This window comes from Psittacula echo, assembly GCF_963264785.1.
Source record: "Psittacula echo genome assembly, chromosome: 16".
NCBI classification, from domain to species: Eukaryota; Metazoa; Chordata; class Aves; order Psittaciformes; family Psittacidae; genus Psittacula; species Psittacula echo.
The window spans coordinates 4,695,799-4,714,465 of NC_137752.1; the positions used below are offsets into that span (position 1 = coordinate 4,695,799).

At 51.2% G+C, this 18,667-nt stretch overlaps 1 protein-coding gene across 1 annotated transcript in view; it reads right to left on the reverse strand.

The window, feature by feature from the left end:
* Positions 1-424: 424 nt before the first annotated feature.
* NTNG2 (netrin G2) overlaps positions 425-18,667 on the reverse strand; it is a gene marked incomplete at both ends in the record, with an annotated part of 40,529 nt that continues 22,286 nt past the window's right edge. Inside the window, 9 exons of the mRNA XM_080630627.1 lie at positions 425-648; positions 988-1,122; positions 1,553-1,720; positions 3,271-3,345; positions 3,825-3,890; positions 4,542-4,610; positions 10,083-10,223; positions 12,091-12,117; positions 13,877-14,049. Coding sequence (XP_080486753.1) covers positions 425-648; positions 988-1,122; positions 1,553-1,720; positions 3,271-3,345; positions 3,825-3,890; positions 4,542-4,610; positions 10,083-10,223; positions 12,091-12,117; positions 13,877-14,049 — 1,078 coding nt within the window. The remainder of the gene's footprint in view (positions 649-987; positions 1,123-1,552; positions 1,721-3,270; positions 3,346-3,824; positions 3,891-4,541; positions 4,611-10,082; positions 10,224-12,090; positions 12,118-13,876; positions 14,050-18,667) is intronic.

Here is an 18,667-nt window from a genome sequence, read left to right on the forward strand (position 1 = left end):
TAAAGAAAGTAATAATAAAAAAAACACCCCTTGGATCGCGGCACTGTTTCACCAGGGCCCCGTGGCCCCAGATTGCCCTGTGTGGAGCAGGGAAGGAGAGTCACTCTGCAGAGGGAAGGATGGGTCTATGTCCCCACCGGGCTCCTGGACCGTGGCCCGGCACAGGCTGGTGCAGTCCCCGTGCTGCTGCTCAGCAGCCGGCTCCATGCTGCGGCCACCCTGGCTGCTGCCAGGATGGGTTCATGGACAGGAGTCAACCCCTTGTGTTCTGTGCACCCCTCTGCTTGGGAAGTGGACTGAAAGACGTTGTGCAAGTCCTAGTGTGAAGGAAGGCGGAGGAGACAATGGGGAGAGCCACCTGGTACCTTGGTCTCCCCCGGCCCCTCGGGTGATGTGCCTGGGCTGAGCTACTTCCTCTGCAGGTTCAGAGGTCCCCCCATCCACGCAGCTGGAGGGTGAGCACCCCGAGGAGGACAGCACTGAGGCTGCCGCGCGCGCTAGAGGCACCATCGCAGTCCTTTTTGTCGGCTTCACACCTGGATTGCTGGCACAGGACCCCCTTGAAGCCCACAGGGCAGATGCAGCGCTGGTTCTGGTAGCACGTGCCGCCATTCTGGCAGAGCAGGAGCTCGTCGTCACAGACGTTGGCTATAAAGTGAGAGGGAGGAAAGGATTTGAGTGTTAATCTGGGGTATTTTAAACCCTTTTGTCTGCAGCACAAATTAGAAGCTTTTGGCTTTCTTCTTTAGCTCCTAGGGATTGAATTATTCAACCACTTAGAGCAGTCCCAAGGCCAGAGGAACACAGTGGGGACTGCAGACTCCAGGAGCAAAGCTATCATGTCATTTTCAGATTTGGAAGAAACAGCTGGAATCTGCTCACTCTACACTCTGAGCATCACGGGGGCCCGAGCAGGCAGTGCTGAGGATCACCCTCTGGTTTGGACCCATCTCACCCCTACCCCATCACTGTGCCTCAGGTACTTACGGAAGCAGCCCTGTCTCCAGTAGTAGTTGGGCAGGCAGTCGTCACACTTGGGCCCCGTGGCACCTTCCTTGCATTCACAGTAGCCGGTCTCGTTGCAGCGGTCGTGCATGGAGCCGATCTGGTTGCAGTTACATTCTGGCCAAAGACAGGGCTGTCAGTGCCTGCCTTGCCTGGGAGCCTTGGCCCTGTTATTGCCCTGAGGGAGGTTCTGTGACTTTGGAAAAGCCTGGCTACGAGCTACAGGAGGGACCTTAGAGACCTGGGAGAGCATGGTTGCATGAGAAGTTCCCACGAGTGCAAACAGCCATGGGTGCAAGACCACCCCTCTTTGGAGCTGAGCACCTTCTGGTGGAGCAATGCATCTGAATCGAGTTGGAAAGACAGTATTTGGGCTTTGTTTCCAGCAAAGAGATGCCTTGGCAGGCTGCAGAGACTGTAATGACTGGGGGCATGCAGGTTCCCCCTCTTTTCAGAGAGGGCCTGAACTGAAGCCCACCCCATAGAAGAAGGTTCTACAAGAGCCATCCCATGTCCTAGTGCTGCCCAAGGCCACCGCAGTGCTCACCTATGCATACATTCTCGTCATCCAGCTCCGCCGAGCTGTTGCGGTAGAAGCCGAGGCGGCAGTGCTGGCAGTGCTGGCCCCTCGTGTTGTGCTTGCAGCTCACGCAGGTCACCACGTTCAGGAAGTCGATGTAGCTGCAGCGGTTGGAGTGCCCGTAGCACTCGCAGTCTGCGGAGAGCAGGAGAGAGCTGGGGAGATGGGCAGGGAGCATCCTTCCTTATGCTGGGTGGAGGAAGGGAGCCACGACCACTGCTGACACAGGGCTGGGCAGGATGAGTGCACACAGGGGCTGCCATGGGGGGATTGGGCTGGAAGTCACTGCTCAGAGAGGGGGCTCTGTCCACTTGGGGTGAGGACAGGCAAGAACCAGCCCCTCGCTGTCCCAAGACATGATCTCTTTAAGGAAAGGCACAATGATGGCAGCAGGCAGTGGAAGTGGATCAGGTGTTAATTAAAGAGCTGCCCTGTTAATGAGCAGAGCTCAGCTTGGTGCTTGGGATTGGCTCAGGTGGAGCTGCAGGACTTGTGGGGGAGCTGGGCTGGGGTGCAGAGCCCCTGTGAAGGCTGTGCTTTGCCTCCCTGTGGCAAAGAGGGGACTGGTCCATGGATGAGGCTGGCAGAGGGTGCAGCAACGCTGCCTCCAGGGGTGGGAAGGGCCTGGGCAAGGCTGAAGTGGAGCTGGAGCTGCTGATGTCCAGGTAAAACCTCACTGTCTCCTGGCTTTTTCCCCTCTGTCCCTTCTGTTGTACCTCCAAAACAACGCTGAGTGTGAAGCACAGTGACTCTCAAGTTAAGTGCTTAAAATGAGTCTATTCAGGGAAGTGTGGCTTGTATGGGGTCCCTTGAAACAGTGGACAAGTGCATGAAGGTTTGAACCAGGGCTGCCTGGCACAGCACAGGGATGCCTGCAAAGGCTGCTGGTGGGATGGGAGATGCCATCATGGCTTGTCCAAGGTCTGTTCCTGTCCCCAGAGCTGACCTCTCTCAGCTGTGGGCACATGCTAGGAAACTACCTGCCAGGTTTAATTTATAGCCAGAGGAATTTGACTTTCTGCTTCTTGTGTTTGCTTTCATTACCATGACTTGGGGTGGTGATTGCCTTGCAGTGTTTGGGTGCTGGATCTCTCTGGGAGGTTATAACACAGGGAGAGGAGGTACCCTGGCTGCCTTGTGGCCCTGCTGTCCTGGTCAGGAGGTGTCCCAGCCAGCAAGGGTAGGGGATAACGCGAGCAGAAACAGTGTGAGCCAGGTCTGAGCTGCCCCAGCCTTTGGAGAGGAGGCTCAGAGCTGGGGTTTTGTTCCAGGCTCTGACATTAATCATTCAACGATGAAAGGGATGGGAGGGAATGGTATGGGTTGGCATGCACATGCAACTGGAGGAGGAGACATAACAAAATGATGACCAGGGAAGATGGAGCAGGGCAGACGTTTCCCCATGGTTCATAACTGCCTGAGGAGGAGCTGAGATTCTGTTGTAATCTTGATGTTCTGTGAAACAACTTCTGCCTCTTTGACCAATAGCTAAAGAATTTCAGCTTGGATACTTCTGGCTGCTGCAATTCCCAAGCATTGTTTCACCCTAGGGATGCACTCCTACATACAGCTAACCACAGCTCGGATATACAAACCCTCCCCATCTTCTCCATGTCTGATGCTGCTGGACCACATCACTTGGGCGAAGACTGAAAACCCTGGAGCACCACGCTCCCTCCTCTTACCTTTATACGTTTCAATAGGAGCCACTGGGCCAGAGTCTGGTTTGAGCCGGATGAGTTTTGAGCTCTTTGAGGATGCTTAAGGGAAATCAGAGACATGTTTTCTCACCACTTAGCGCCGCTCCGCATCCTACCCTACCGCGAGCAGCTCTGCTACGACAACAATGCTGACCCGAGCCAAGAACACTGCTCTGGCAGCACTGGCAGCTATTTCTGCACCAGACAGCTGGTAGCTGCTGAATTTCTCCTTCTTTTCTCCCCTTCTCAAAGTTTGATGCATGAAAAACTCGATGCAAAGCACTATTGCAATGGGCAGAGCCAGGAGGAGCTACTCACACACCCCCCCTTCACGCACGTTCGGTGGTGGGAATTGGGTTGTTCAGGATAAGGATCTACAGGTCTGAACAGCTTAAAACTCATCTACTGGTCACGGCATTGGTTTGATGGAGGTCACACCAACTACCACCAAGAAGCTGCTAAAAGGACAAAGGCTATGGAGGTGATATCTGGCAGGGCTTGCTGTAGGGTCCTGCAGAGCATATGCACTGCTCACATACCTGGCTTCTTGCCGTGCCTCTTGCCTGCAGCGTGTGCTGTGCGCCCTGCTTTGCTCTTCGGAGCTGCTACGCCAGACAATAAAACACATCTGAGTGCTGTGGTGGGGTCAGGGCCCCTAGGGTCAGCCCAGCATGGTTGGGCTGGGATATTTAGAATCATAGAACAGTTAGGGTTGGAGAGGACCTTAAGATCATCCAGTTCCAACCCCCCTGCCATGGGCAGGGACACCCCACACTAAACCATGGCACCCAAGGCTCTGTCCAACCTGGCCTTGAACACCACCAGGGATGGAGCATTCACAACCTCCCTGGGCAACCCATTCCAGTGCCTCACCATCCTAACAGTAAAGAATTTCTTCCTTATATCCTTATTTCCTCTGGGTAAGGGGCGGCCCTGACCAGGATGGTGCTTCCTTGGGGCTGTGTTGCCAGGCAGACCCCCTCCCACACTGAACGGCTGGGGTGCTGGGGGTAAAGGCCATCACCTGCAACTCAAACTGATGGGGTTTGGTGCTTGGTAACCCACATAAAGGACAAGGTTGAGCCATGCTGAGATCCCACAGGGATCCTGCCTTTGATGCCAATTGTGAGGCTGCTGTGGCACTGGGGCCTCCTTGGATCCCCATTGCTTCCCCTGATCCCATGGTGGGCTGGCACAATGTCCAGACCCTCCTCCACCAGCGTGGCATCTCTAGCCTCGGACAGGCATGACCTTACCTTGCATGTTCTTGGGAGGGTCTGGTGGCTTCGGTCCACGTGCTGCTGTGTTGGGTGGGAGCTGAACAGCTTACAGTGGCATCAGTTAGAGAGAACATCAGATTTAATACACATCCTCCTCCTGTTTGCTTAAAAAGGCGGCAAAGGGACACTGGAAGCTCTAGGCAGGTATCTAAGGTGGGTTGGTGGAGTTGTATCTTATTGCAGATGGGTTGAAGCAGGAATGGGAGACAAAGTCTCCTGGAAATTAGAGTCTTCAAGTGTGAGGAGAGACAAAAAGCATTCCTAAGGGGAGAGTGTGGGAGCTGCTGGATGGCTCAGGGTTGGCATGTGGTCATTACATTGCCCTAGCATGCAGAGAAGCTATATCTGCAGACCACCGTCAAGGCTCAGAAACTGTCCTTTTTCAGCACAGACTGTCAGCATCACTTGGCATTGATGCTCATTGTGTAGGCGAATATGGTTTGTCGCTCCGTGAGACCATACGCAGACCCAAAATGACAACAATTCCAAAGAACCTCTATTTCAGCACTTCCAGCCTCCCCAGATGAGTATTTCCAAGCACTGGGTTGTGTCCTGGACCAAGCTTCAACAGTTACTGTGCTCTGCACTGGAAGGGATGCTAATGCCTACAGCTGGAGCGAGCTACAGGCATCTCATATGGGAAACGGGAGCTGAGCACCAACAGGCAACTGCCGAAGCGTGTGTGCTGGTGGGAACGCTGAGGAGGAGAAGCTTCAGACTGAGCAGCCAGCGCGAAGCCTCCCAGGGCTCCCACCAGGAGCATCTCACCTTAGGCAGTCACGCAGGAGACCTGAAGCAAGGAAATACACAAGAAGATATCTCTGCTATGAACAACACAGGCCTATCTATTTACAAAGTTATTCTGCTCTACAAACAGACTCCGGTCTCTGGAGACGGCAGGATTTCCATGATCCTCTCTGTTCACCCCAGCAGCAAGCTGTGAACAATCTCCTCTACCACTTACCATCCTCATCTTTCATGTATATGACTAAACCCCGAGGCTCAATCCAGCCTCACCAGATTCCCAGCTGTGAGTAGGGCACAGGCAAAGACCTGAACTTTTTCCCAGGTGAGAGGAGGAGAGAGATGCATGGAAAACAGAGACATGGATCTAGAAACTAAAGCGTTTGCTGAGCACCAGGAGCTGGTACTCGCTGGCAGGACCCAGCTCAGCCACGTGTCTCCTACCTTCTGCTCCGGGGCCATCCTTGGCCAGGGGAGAGCTCACTTGCAGTGGGGCAGCCTCTGACAAGCTGGTGTAGTCTTGTAGGGATCAAAGGGAAAGCAGTGTTATTGGGTGTACTGGGGGAGCTGGTAACCAGCTGGTGACCTGCCCCAATGCACGGAGCAGGATGGCAGTGGTGTGAGCATAGAATCACAGAATGGTTTGGGTTGGAAAGGACTTTAAGATCATCCAGTTCCAATTCCCTGCCATAGGCAGGGATGAGCTGCCCCATCTCAGCCCAGCTGAACACAGGGTGTTCTGCTCATCTTTGCTTAAGGACCTCATCCACATATCTGCACCTCTTTGCTTTGAAATAATGGAACTGAAGGATAGCACGGGTGTCTACGGATGGACGCACAAAGTCCTGGTTTCTAACCCAAACTTCTAGGCTCTCCTTCAAGCTCTGCTCATCCCTCAGAAATACCAGTTAAAGAATATGCAGTTAAACCATCAAGAAATCTATAGATCACTTGTTTGATTTCCCTGCAAACCCTCACCCCCACTGGCCCCATACCCCTTCCCATCTCCAGTATTGGTAACAATCCTCAGGTTTGCTAGAAAACAAACTAAGGAATAAAAAATTTAAAAGTCATATTATTAATTTGAAGCTCCAGTTGGGTAACATAAGGAGGAGGAGAGAAAAAAAAACATCTCTTGATCCTTGCCAAGTTTCAAAGGACAAACCCGAGCAGGAGAGAAATGTGATTTCCCAGCCTCAAACAAGGGGATGATAAACAATGCAGAATAAAATAGAGCTTGTCATTAAAAAATCATCTCTTTTTCTAGGAGAAGGTGATAGACATTGTCCTTTTCAGCTGGAAAGTGGAAACCAATTGATATTAATACGGTGTTAAAGAGAATATGAAAAAAGCCCCGTGCAAATTGGCAAGGGTTTAATTAGAGTCACAATAAAAAACAGCCCTGGAGGCATTTTGCTTTTTAGTCATTCACATACACCTCCACTCAATCGCATTTACAGAGCCAGGGAAATTATTAATGCTCATTATCCTGAGAACCTTTCCCTTGTAGCTCTGGGACATTAATGGGCAGTTTTGCATGTTGGGAGGGGGAGAGACACGTTTCACCCCCAGACCCAGCTCATACAAATGGGAAACTCTGGGCAGCTCCTGTCCCAGGGGCTCGTATCAGCCCTGATGGAAATTTGTGATCTTGGTGGATTTCTAGGGAAGGAGAATAAATTGAACCAAGAAATCGCGCTTCGTAGCACTGGGGCAAACAGCACAGAAATAGTGGGGAAGGACCCAGAAAAAGTCCTTCTTGAAGCATAAACACAGGGCTCCCTTTCTGCAGGACCTGCGCAAAGGGCTTTTGGTGCTCTCTTTCTGTCGGAGCTCTTAACCATTAAGCAGGGTGCAGGTTGGGTTTGTTTGTCTCGGAGGTGAACCGGCTCTGAGGAAACTGCTATGAACCAGAGAGGGGGAAATGGAAGCAGATAAAATGAAAAAGAAAAAGAGGGGTTTTTTGCTTATTTTGAGCATGGGAGAAATGTAACAAATGGCAAGGAAGAATTTGACAGGCTTCAAGGAAGATTTCAAAATAACAGAATCGCAGAAGGCAAATGGGAATAGCACTTAATGCATCCTCCTTAGGGTAGCTCTGCAATTTCCCTTCCTTCTACCCATTTTGGCAGCCTTGACTGCCTCCAGACCACAGACCGTGCCCATAAGCTCATTCTTCTCTCCCCTCTTACCGCATGCCAGGCGACCGGGCACAAAAGCATCCTACGAACATGACCACAGCTCCACCTTGACCACGGAAAACACCACGAGCAGCCAAAGGAAGCAGATGTCTAGCAGATCCATGCAACCCAGAGACAACCCAAATCTAATCTACTCCTCTAGCCTACGTGCTACATTGCTTTCTGCCTTGCCACTACCCACTAGTGTGCGGAGGCATGAAGGAGAAGGGAAAAACACATCGGTTTGGCTTTAAATACCTGGGTTTTTCTCTGTTTCTCTCATGGGCACAGAGGCAGCGAACTCAGAGGCTGGTCTGAGGATGCTTGCTTATGGTAGGAAGCAGAAATTCAGGGGCAGAAGACAGTGTGTAAATTAGAGGGTGAAACAGTGCAGGATGGGGCAGGGCTCTGAAAGGACTTTCAAAACTGGCAGGTTGAGAGGTCTCTAAAGCAAGGAGGGATTTGTGTAATGCTCTAAAATTCTTAAGGCAGATAACAATAGAATATCTCTCGTTGGGACTCTGACCTAGCTTGGGTTTTATTATGTCTCCTTACCAAGAGCTCCAAGGGTCATCTCTTTAACAAGGTGTTTCCCTTGAGGTCCAGGCAAGTTAGATTCACAGCCCTTTGGGGATGTCATATGTTTAAAGAAGCATTTTATATATTATATTATTTATATATTATATTATTTATATTTTATATTATATTAATTTATATTTTGCAGGGGGATGGATGTCTCTGGTCAAACGCAGATCAGAGTTAGGCTGTGCCTTGATTCCCTCTTGTTCGTCATAGGCATACAATGGACCTTTGGCCTCAAACCCAGCATGCTGCCCATGAGCAGATCCCTGAACTGCTGGGTGGCCCTGACTACCTTCTTATTTGAAGCAGCACCTCCAGGGACTGTCTCCATCCCCAGGCACAGCATTCTGGAGGTCTGAATGGGGTCCTGGTGCTCAAAGCTCAGGCCTGGCCTTATCAAGCCAGAGATCTGGTGGCAGGACTGTGATTTACTCATTTATTCTGTCCCTTGCCATCAGTTAATGAGAGCATTCTGAACACATTTTGTTGCTCAGGATCAGGTTTTGGAGAAGGAATAAACCCCAAGGTGCATCACATCTCCCTTGGAGAAATTTGGCAGGAGAGACTATCCCCATCACCCCCAACCCCACGCAGACGCTATCCTGCCCGCCTCAGATGAAGCAGAGCACTGCAAGTCCTGAACAATATAGACACTAAGCACACACCCTCATGTACACAGCACTTGTAAAAGAAATAGACCTAAAAATGTTGCTACAGGTGAGCATGGATAAAAATCAATGATCCTAAGTGCATGGTGCAGACATGGATGTGATCCCCTGTTACTGGTGGGGCCATGTAAGCTCTAGGCAGGGCTGGTGGATACCAGTGAGGACCTGGGTAAGGAGCACTTCTTAACAGGCCAGGGTCTCTTTCGCCCAGAGTCCCTCCATCTCCAAGGAAGTTGGAGCTAAACTCTGCTTCCTGATGAGCGACTCAAGCAGGGTACTTCCACGAATATATCTATATTTGCATAAACATGCAATCAAGTTTCCTCATCCCTTTGACTGGCTTCTGGCAGCTCCCCCAGACAGACTGTTACTAACACACTGTGGGTGTAAAACGTCCTCCTGGGAAATATCAGGCCCAGAAAGCGTGGCGAGGGGAGGAATGCGTGTCTAATTCCCCCATGAGAAGCTTAAAAAGTGTCCTGCTGGTAAGTCCTCTCTGCTCGTTTCCAAACGACAAAGGGAAAACGTTGTCCCCTTGTTCAGGGGCGGAGGGAAGGAGGAACCCCAGAAAAAGGACAAAGGTTTTCCTCCATGGGGTGGTTTTAGTAGTTAGAAAGGTTGTTTCTGGCGTGTGTGTGAGCTCCAGCCCAGCACGCTCAATGGGTGCTTGTACCGCAGCCTGGGGAATGTTAATGGAGGTCGGGGTAGAGCAGGATGGGGTATGATTCCTCTCTCCTTCCAGCCAGGCAAGACGGGGTACGTGGTTTAATTTACAGTGGGACAGTAGAGCCTTGATTGCATTCCTGCCATGCTAGTGCTGGAGCTGTAAGAGAGCATCTCCTGCAGCCGTGCCAGCCCTGTGCAGAACAACGGTGCCAAGTGGCTCGAGGAGGGATGGGTTTTGAAAACCTTTCTCTTTAGAAAAAAAAACACAAAATTGAGAAAAAAAGGGAAAAGTGTTGCTTCCCCCACATCCAGTCCTGGCTTCACTTCTTGCTGCCTTGATGATAACAGAGTGACAGCAGAGTGAGATCACCCAGTGGGGGGGGGGGATGTCAACCCATGGTGCGGTTGTTGGCTTTGAGGTGGACCCGTTGTGGCTGGCTCTGTGCTTATGGGGAGCAAAAGGCTTCTAGCTTATGTTACACGTGTCAAAATGCCCTTGGACTGAATAGAGAGGACAGCAACCCAGGTCTGCCCAGGGTGATTTTTATCCATGTCCCTTTATGATCCTACAGAGCAGATAGCCAGGGCCACCGACACTGGGATGGGAAGCAGCTATGAAGAGGAGCCCAGCAGTGAAGTCTTGGCCATAGGAGTGAGGCAGGGAGAGTGGCACCAACCTGGCTGGGTGGTGGTGGCAGGCAGGGGGGTGCTGGTGGTGGTGGTGGTTGTTGAGGTTGTGGTAGTGGTGGGTGCTGTTGTGGTGGTGGTTTTTGCAGTGGTGGTTTTTGCGGTGGTAACCCGCTGCGGTCGCTCATACGCTAGCAAGCAAAGAGAAGAGGTGGAGGCACTTACTGGGGGGGATGGAGGGTTTCCTTGCCAGCCCGTGAGGCTGCTGTGCTGGTGACCAATATCCCAGCGCGGTTACAGCTGGGACACTGGGAGGATTAAGGCTCGATGACGCTGGGTGCAGTGAGCGTGTGTGTGTGTGCGGGAGGCTGTGACTGTATCAGCGTCAGCTTACTCTGCTGGTGCAGATATTGGCTTAAATACTTACCGCTCTATCATAAACTAATTGGCAATTAAGCTGAAAAGGGGAAATGAAGCACACTGTGGCACAGATGGGGTGACGAGCATGGGGGGGAGCAGAGGAGCCCCCCAGCCCACCCTGCCAGGAGCTGTGCTTCAGTGCTGTGCTTATGCTGCCTGATGTCTACACTCATGGAGACCTTGGCTCCATGAACAGCACCATCTCCTTCTGCCACCCAAACTACCCAGCACCATCAAAACCAACCCGTACAACTGGCACTGTATTAATTTCCACTGGCAAATTAATTAATGGTTTAACATCACAAGACCCCGTGGAGCTGAGCAGGAGCGGTCCTGGGTGCAGTGCCCGCACCACTGTGCTCAATACAGCAGCCCCAACTAAAATAACACTGGAACACAAATTCCTACTTAACTTACACCTGCTGCCCTCCTGTCCTTGCTTGTCCCACTGCTTCATGCAGATTATCATGCTTAATTTCGTAATAGCCCTGAGCTAGTTTAAATACTTAATTTAGGTCACTTCTAGTCTTCAATGCAGGCTAAATAATCTCTCCTTAACCAGCCTTGGACACAAATCCCTCCTGTGACCTCCTGCACATCGCTTCCAGCACCCCCCCAGCTTTTTCCTAGCAGGACATTTTGATGGGAAACATTTTCCAGTGACACAAAGGTAGCACCGAGGATGCCAAGCTCTGTTAAGGGGGGAAAAAAGATTTATCAATATGGTTTTCATCAGAAAAAGAATGTTTTTGACTGTTAAAACATTGGGGTTTTTTTAATCCTAAATTACTTAAGGGAGGCTTTCAATTCTGTTTGAAATTTTTAACCCTTTCAATTTAACTGCTTGAACCCTAAATATGGTTCATTTACCCAGAAAACCCATCCTCCGCTTTTCAATTAGGTGCATTTTTCTTAACTGCATTTGCATTTCTCTGGAACTATTTCTCCTCCGATTCTTCCCACTTGCCTGCAGACCAAAGAAGTCATTATTCATTCAGCTCTCTGATTTGTTTCTTCTTGAGGGTAATTCTGAGCCACAAAACAGAAACCCAGGTTTCTGCTTACCCCAACCTCAAGGCTCTTTCATATCAAACGACCTCCAGCTTTGTTAAATAAGGAGTCCTATCATCCCATCAATCTTCCAGCAGCAATCCCAGCAGAGCTCTATCTTTGCTGCCAACACTTCATAGATGTATGTTTATATACATACACATGTACATATGGATGTACACGCTCTAGATATGACAGCCCAGGGTAACTCAGACTGGACGCTATGCCAAATAATTCAAACCCAGCTCCTTCTCAGAGCAGAATTCAGCAATACTGGGGCAGGGGGGAAAGTTCACAGTGAGCACTGATGGGTTTGAAGAGGCTTTTTTATTTCCTTTTCGGCTGCCATACTAACGAACCTCATGGGGGGAAACCGTGCCAGAGGAAGAGGCAAAATGAGGCTTCTGAAGTCAAAGCAAGAAAATGTAAGACTCTTTGACAGGACGGAAAATGAAGCACAATTAGGGAAGAATTATTGCCTGGAAAATGATAATGGACAGAAAACAACCATTTTTTTTCCTAGCGACATCCACAAGGCCCATGCACCGAGGTGTTAAATGCCAGCATTTCAGTTATGTTTGTACTTACTGCCAGAGGCTGAGCCTGCAGCTGCACCTGGAAAACACAAGAAGCCCAGTTACTGGAAGCAGGACACCATTGGCTCTGATACCAGCAGATCACAGAGTCACGATGTGGGATCAAACATCAACGAATTAGCAGGGGTCTTGCTCATAGGCATATCTGTTTGCTGCAACAGCTTAAAAGCTGCTTTTGTCAAACCACAGAGGCAACCAGGCAGTGCTGTCTGAGGTCTTGGCATCTCAAGCCTTTCACCTGGGGAAGAAAAACCAGTGTGGTCCTTGATGATGTGTTTTTCTGTTCACCATTTCCTTGATGTTATAGGCCAAGCACATCTTCTGAGGTTCACTGGGCTAAGTACAAGCTGAAAGGGCAGTTCTTGGTGCTGTTGCACCTGGAGAAGTTCTTGGTGAGCAAGAAAGGTTGAACACCCTTCCCACTGCAGCACTCACTCAACAGGACACTGTGAAGTCACTGGCTTCAAACTGATCAGTTGAGGGCCACTCCAGGACCAGCTTCTGGCTTTCAGCACCCAGGAAACTAATGGCTGTGGTCTTCCCTATTGTAACAAGTGGAAGAATCACGGAAAGTCTCAGCTTTGCATGAACATAAAGCACAGGACTGGTGATGGAAGAGGTAAGACCACCAGGAGGAGAGGGCTTCAGAGAACTGCCTCTGTTGCAGAGGAAGAGGATAGGGGGAGGATGAAGCAATCAGAGTTGGGAGGGTGGGAGAATGAGTGACAGATGGGAAGAGAGATGAATGGGAGAAGAAAGAGCAGAGGAGAAAGAGAAATAGGAAGAGACACAAGGAACGGAGGGGAGGGAAAGGGAGAGAACAGCATGTCTGTGCCTGTCAACACCAGAAACTCTCCCAAGCTCCTTTGAAGCAATGCAGCCGCTTGGTGGGAGCTGACAAGCTCGTTCCCTTTCAAAGAACCTGCTCATCTACCAGCCCTGGCACACACAAAACATTCCCGTCACAGCCTTCGGAGCTCGAGTTTCAGCTTTGATCATCTGAAAGCACATAAATCTTTCAAAAAATTTGGGGGGGAGGAAAGGAAAAGATTCTCTTTGGTGATGCTCAAAGCTGCTGCTTGAAAGGCTGGAGTGGCTACTGTGGCTCCGTGACATTTAAACAAGCCTGCTAATGTGGACTGGACAGAAACCCAGGAGAAACTGGCCCATCTGTGATGTTTCCTGCCCCAATTCCCCGGCTCAAATGATGGTGGATATGCAGCCTTCATCTCATCTGTGTGCCTTTGCTTCTGTCAGTGCTTTGCTCCAGCAGGCAATTGGATGAGACTGGAGCTGCGCAGAGGGACCGCAGCTTGTGGAGCTTGCCCGAAATACCAACACAGAACAGGATGCAGAAAGTAATCCTGAAAGCAACCTGCCCTCCCGCAGCTGAGCAGTGCCGGCGCTCAGGCCATGGACTACTTGACAGCCAGTGCTTTGCTGTGGCTAAATAATGTCTTCAAAGGACAGTGATTTGCACTGCCACAAAGCCATGGACCTGTATCTTGGCTCAAGGCCATCCTTCCTATTCTTGGCCATCATTTGAACTCATCGCTCATCTACCAGTAATCAACAAATCACCTCTGCATCCACCCAGATCCTCTGCCGTTTCTCTGCATATTAACACACAGGTAAACACTCATTTCCCTTTTGAAAGCTAAACATCCTGCACTGATTTGAGATGGACGAGGACAAGATGAGAATCACCTCCCATCTGTGCATGTTGTGCAGCTGAAGGTGGGAGTGCAGCCAGGGCTGGCTCGCTGCAGGTTACTTACATGCATTGGGGGACCCGTTGGGGAGAGGCAGGTAGGATCCTGCTCGCCAGGACCTGGAGCGAAAGTTCTTCTTGCACTTGCCGCAGTCCTGCCCCGTGGTGTTGTGCTCGCACTCGCACTGAAGGCTGCCCTCTTTGAAGGTGCACAGGTTAGCATGGAGGTTGCATTTACACCTGGAAGAAGAAGGCAGGAGAAGAGCTGTCAGGTGTTACTGCCACTCTTCCTTGCCCCTAGTGTAGTGCTGCCTGTGTGCGTGAAAATGTAGTGGAGAAGTGGTGCTGGTTGCCCCTTCCCCATTCCTTCTGCAGGACTTTCTCAATGAACTCAGCTCTTTTCCCCAGGTATCTGGTGCTGGTGTTCCAATGTCCACTTCCTCACCCAAGATGGATCTGCAGCCTCTATTCCAAGATGAGAGATTCTTTACTCCCACCATCTGACTGCGCAGACCATTTAATGGTGAGTCAACGCCTCCAGCTGAGACTCCAGGAAGGAGTCACACACATTTCAGGCTGTCACAGAAAGCTGGGTGAGGAGCTCAGATGGAGGCTTTTACTTGGAGGCAGAGAGGACAGCCTCCTGCTTTAGATGGAGGAGCCTGGCTAACGCTGATGGGACTCAGCCCCTTGGCCCTCATGCAGCGTGCTAAAGCCAAGAGTGTTTTCTCCCATGGTGTGAAGCTGCACAACACAAACCCTTCTCCTTACGTGCAGCACAGCCCCAGCCTGCTGTGACCAAAATAACACAGAGAACAAGTCACCATCAGAATCTGCCTTTCAGTCCCCGCCTCATCACTGAAGGCAACAACAAAAACCACTGTTCAGCAATTTGCAAACATTAACAAACTTTTAATGAGCTGTAGTGCAGCATGCAGGGAATAATTATCTGTGTGCACAATCATTCCTGTTGCTCAGACTCCGGAGGTGACTTGCGCAGGGCACAGAGGCTGAGCCCATAACTCACGCGTGGCTCTGGTGACTCCTGGGCCCAAGCTCAGGCCATCAGACAGAGACTTTGGGGACCAAAACCTCTCATTTCATTCCAGGCTCTGGATCCTTAGCACAGCCCAATGGTTTTTTACTGCTTCATGCAGTAATTTACACTCTCAGAAGCAGAACCATTAGAAAACCATAGTGCCTTATGTGAATGGGTGGAGAAGTCTGACCAGGCGGTGCTTCATTTTAGAGAGCTAATTGCACAAGAGATGCAATGCTGAGGGGAATGAACTGCTTGCAGAGAGGACAAAGGAAACATGGCCTGCCGGTTCTTGTGCTCAGTCTGCATTGGGATAAGCAACCTGGATTAGGCTGGGAGCTGTAAGTCAGGTCTCTCCCAGCACCATGCGTGCCCACCAGCTCCTGATCTCTCTTTCCTCTTCCTTGGCAATCCTAAAGATGCTCCCCAGCCGCCGGCCTGCTCTGCCAAGGCTGCCTTTGCTGCTCCTCACGCATGGCTGGATGAGTGACCTCATGTATGATTTGTTTTACCTCTCCCTCCCCTCCCTGTCCTTAATTCTACCAAACCCCGCTCAGAGGCTCAGCATAAGCTGGATGAGCAGCGTCTCTCCCTGTCTGACAGCCCTGCAGCCTCTAAAAGGAAGGAAGGAAGAAAACATGGTCCATGGAGCAGAGGCAGGCACGCTTAGCGTGCTCCACTTGAATCTGTGTGTTAGCAGGAGCTGGAGATGCCACGTCATGTCTGAAAGCACTAACAGCCTCTGAGCTTCAGTGCTCTGGGAACAAGCCATGGATCTGAGCACCCAAGGGAAGAAAGCAGCTTTGGCCAATACCTGCATAGGAGGGATGCTGTGTACCACCATGTCCCCTCTGCCTCTGATAAGGAAGGATTTCAGCCGAGCTATCCCAGCCTTTTGGCAGAGATGGTGCCCAGCCCTGGGATGCTGCAGAGCCAGACTCTGAATTATTCAGCATCCACACAGCACGGCCTCCTTCTCTCACTTCAGAACAGTCAGACGAGAAGGAAGCAGGCGAGATAGCAGGTTAAAGCAGGTCAATGCTTCACCACTGCTGCTCTGGACCCAGCCTGAATCAGAGCAACAGCTTCTGAGAGCTGCAGCTCTTCTCCCTCCTACCTTTGGTGGGAGCAATGGGATGGGAGCCAGCAATAGTGTGCTCCTAAAATCCAGCTGAGGAGGTGTGTAAGAGCTGTAGGGGAGGGGGTTCAAGGAAGGTAGGGCCTGGCATCCCCCTTGTTTTCTCTGATGCTGTGGAAGGTAGCACTTGGTTCCTGTCCTGGACCCTGCTGGTCTCGCAGGAGGAATGTAAGCAGTGGGCAACCACTGACTGGTCCCCTGTGGTTGTCTAGGGCTGCTTCAGTCACTCCCTCTGCCTGCAGCACATCCTTGCTCCTGGCATCCCCTGTTGAGGGCAAAGCAGCTGTTTTGGGGTGAAACCCATTCACCGTTAACTTGGCTCCAGCTACAAACCCCCCCGCCAAGCCGTGGGACCCAATCTTCTCACTACCAGGAAAGTGATGCACGGCTGTGTGCAGGAGGCAGTCAGATGTGCCTGCTGGTACACAAATGCCACTCGCTGCTGTGGAGCCAAGCACCAGCTCCCAGGACATTCCCCAGCTGCCTCCTGCCCTGTGAAGGCATCCATGCTCCCCTGCCAGCGGGATGGGGATGGAATGGGTGCTCATGGACGTCCCCAGCCACTGCATCCCCCATCCTGCATCACTGCAAGATGATGGAGCACTGCTCTTCCTGGAGAAGCCCCTCACTTCCTAACCGGGGTAAATTAAAGAGAAGCAGAGGCAGCTGGTGTGCCCAGGTCGCTTCTATTTCTCACTGCTCGGCCCTTCACTAATGTACAGAAGTTTTGTTATCCAAAGGATCAATTTTACCGAGGAATTGCTTTCTGAATTTGACCTTTGAGGATCATCAATCTAAGCAGAGAACTGTAACCCCAGCAAGCTGACCCTGCAACACAGCACTTTGCAGCCCAATCAATCAGGCTGCATTATTTAATGGCCTACAGCCGAGTGCCTTCAGCCAGCCCTGATTGCCAACCCCATTTGTGCACAGGTTTCTGCATCCAGGCCTCCTTGCTGCTGGGGCTCAGTGGCTCGGCTTCAACCCCTTCTTCAGGCTTCTCTGCCTCCTCCTCTGGGTCTGCAGCCCAAGGACGTGTGCTCGCTGATGGTTTCTTTCCCCAGCCAAGACCCAGCTGGTGGAGAATGGAGGAAATGGCATTAGCCCGTTCCCCTGGGAAGATGCTGCTAGTTGTGTTTGCCTCCACTCATCTTCCTCGGGCGGCCAGCCATCGCAGGAAAGACAGGATGAAGGAAAAGGTTAGGAGCTACTTAGTAATGAGGCTTAAACAGCAGCAGTGGGGCAGACACCTGCGCTGTGTTCTACAGAAGGCAGCGATGGCCCTGCTCCAGCCCCAGGGCTGCTCCAGCCAAGTGCTGGTTGCAATATGGTCTCTTTGGCTCCGGAGAGATCTGAAGAGCTGGGAGCGTTTCTGTTCTTTAACTCATGGGTCAAAGCTATTGGTGACAGTGCTGTTTCTCAGTGAGCATGCAGGATGAAGCCATAGTGGTGCATGGCTTGGAGAGGAGCAGCCCCAGCACACACACAGCAGGAGCTACTGGCACCCTCCATGGCCTGGGAACACTGAAGTCCTGCACCGAGCTGTTCATAGCTAACACAACTGCATTATGCATTAGACAGAAGCTGTCTCACACCGTTTCCAGCAGAAGTGGCTACAGCAATGTGTGGCCCCAGACATTACGGTTTGCTCGATGGGGTATTTATAAGTTTATTTTAGTGCAGGTCGTTGAGCTGCTGCCTTCCCTCAGGGTGGTGCAGTGTGGTCTGATGCTGCCAATGCCTCCACCAGGGAACACTACGGAGCTTGGAGTGCCAAGGAAAAATGACAGGAAAGTGTTCTTTTCTTTTTCTGTTTCCCTTTTTCGTCTCTCAGAGCCATGAAGAGCAGTTTGCCATCGCTGCATTTCTCCAGGTCAGCATCCTGGAGCGAGTAGTTGGAGAGGCGTCTGATGCCAAGCCCATGTGTGATGTAAGAGATGCCCATGCACAGAGGTGAGTGCTGCAAACCTACAGAAGAGATGCTGGGAGTGGGAAAGCAGCCCCTGTCCCTGAGCTTCCATTAACAATGACTTTGAAATAATCTTTAAAAGCCACCCCAGCCCTTTGCTTTCCTTCCAAGGATTCTTCTGTGGTTTGCAACTAATCTTCAGCCCATGAGCCCATCTGCAGAGCAAGGAAATAAGGCAGAGAAAGGCAAAGGATATCTCTTTATCCCTCGCCCTTCCTGCAGGGCTCAGCCAGTCTTGGAGCACCTCCCCTCCAAGTCTCCTTCCAGTGCAGTGTGCACACTCATCTCCACCCTGTGCTTCCTATGAGGATGCTACTGCATGGCCAAGGATGCTGTGGTGACTTGGTCCCATCCAGCCTGCTCCTGGGCCATCCGGCTCCTGCTTCCCCACCACCACTGTCTTGTCTTTTCCCCCTGCTCCCTTTCTGGTGTTGGGGCAACGTAGCACAGCAGAGAGCTGCTAATGACTGCCATCCAAAGGAAGGCTTATGATAGCTTTCCCCTGAATTGTTTGCTCTCACTGTAATTGATGAGCCTTTAATGAGTCTCATGGGACAATGTGTTTGAAGGGAGCTCTTTCCTCTCCATCCCCAAGGAAAACGATGTTTCAACTGATCTCAGCTCTCAGGGAAACATGAATAACTCTTCTCCATCTCTACTGTCATCCCCAGCATTTCTCACAGCAGGCTCCGGCAGCTGCCTGGCCATGGCT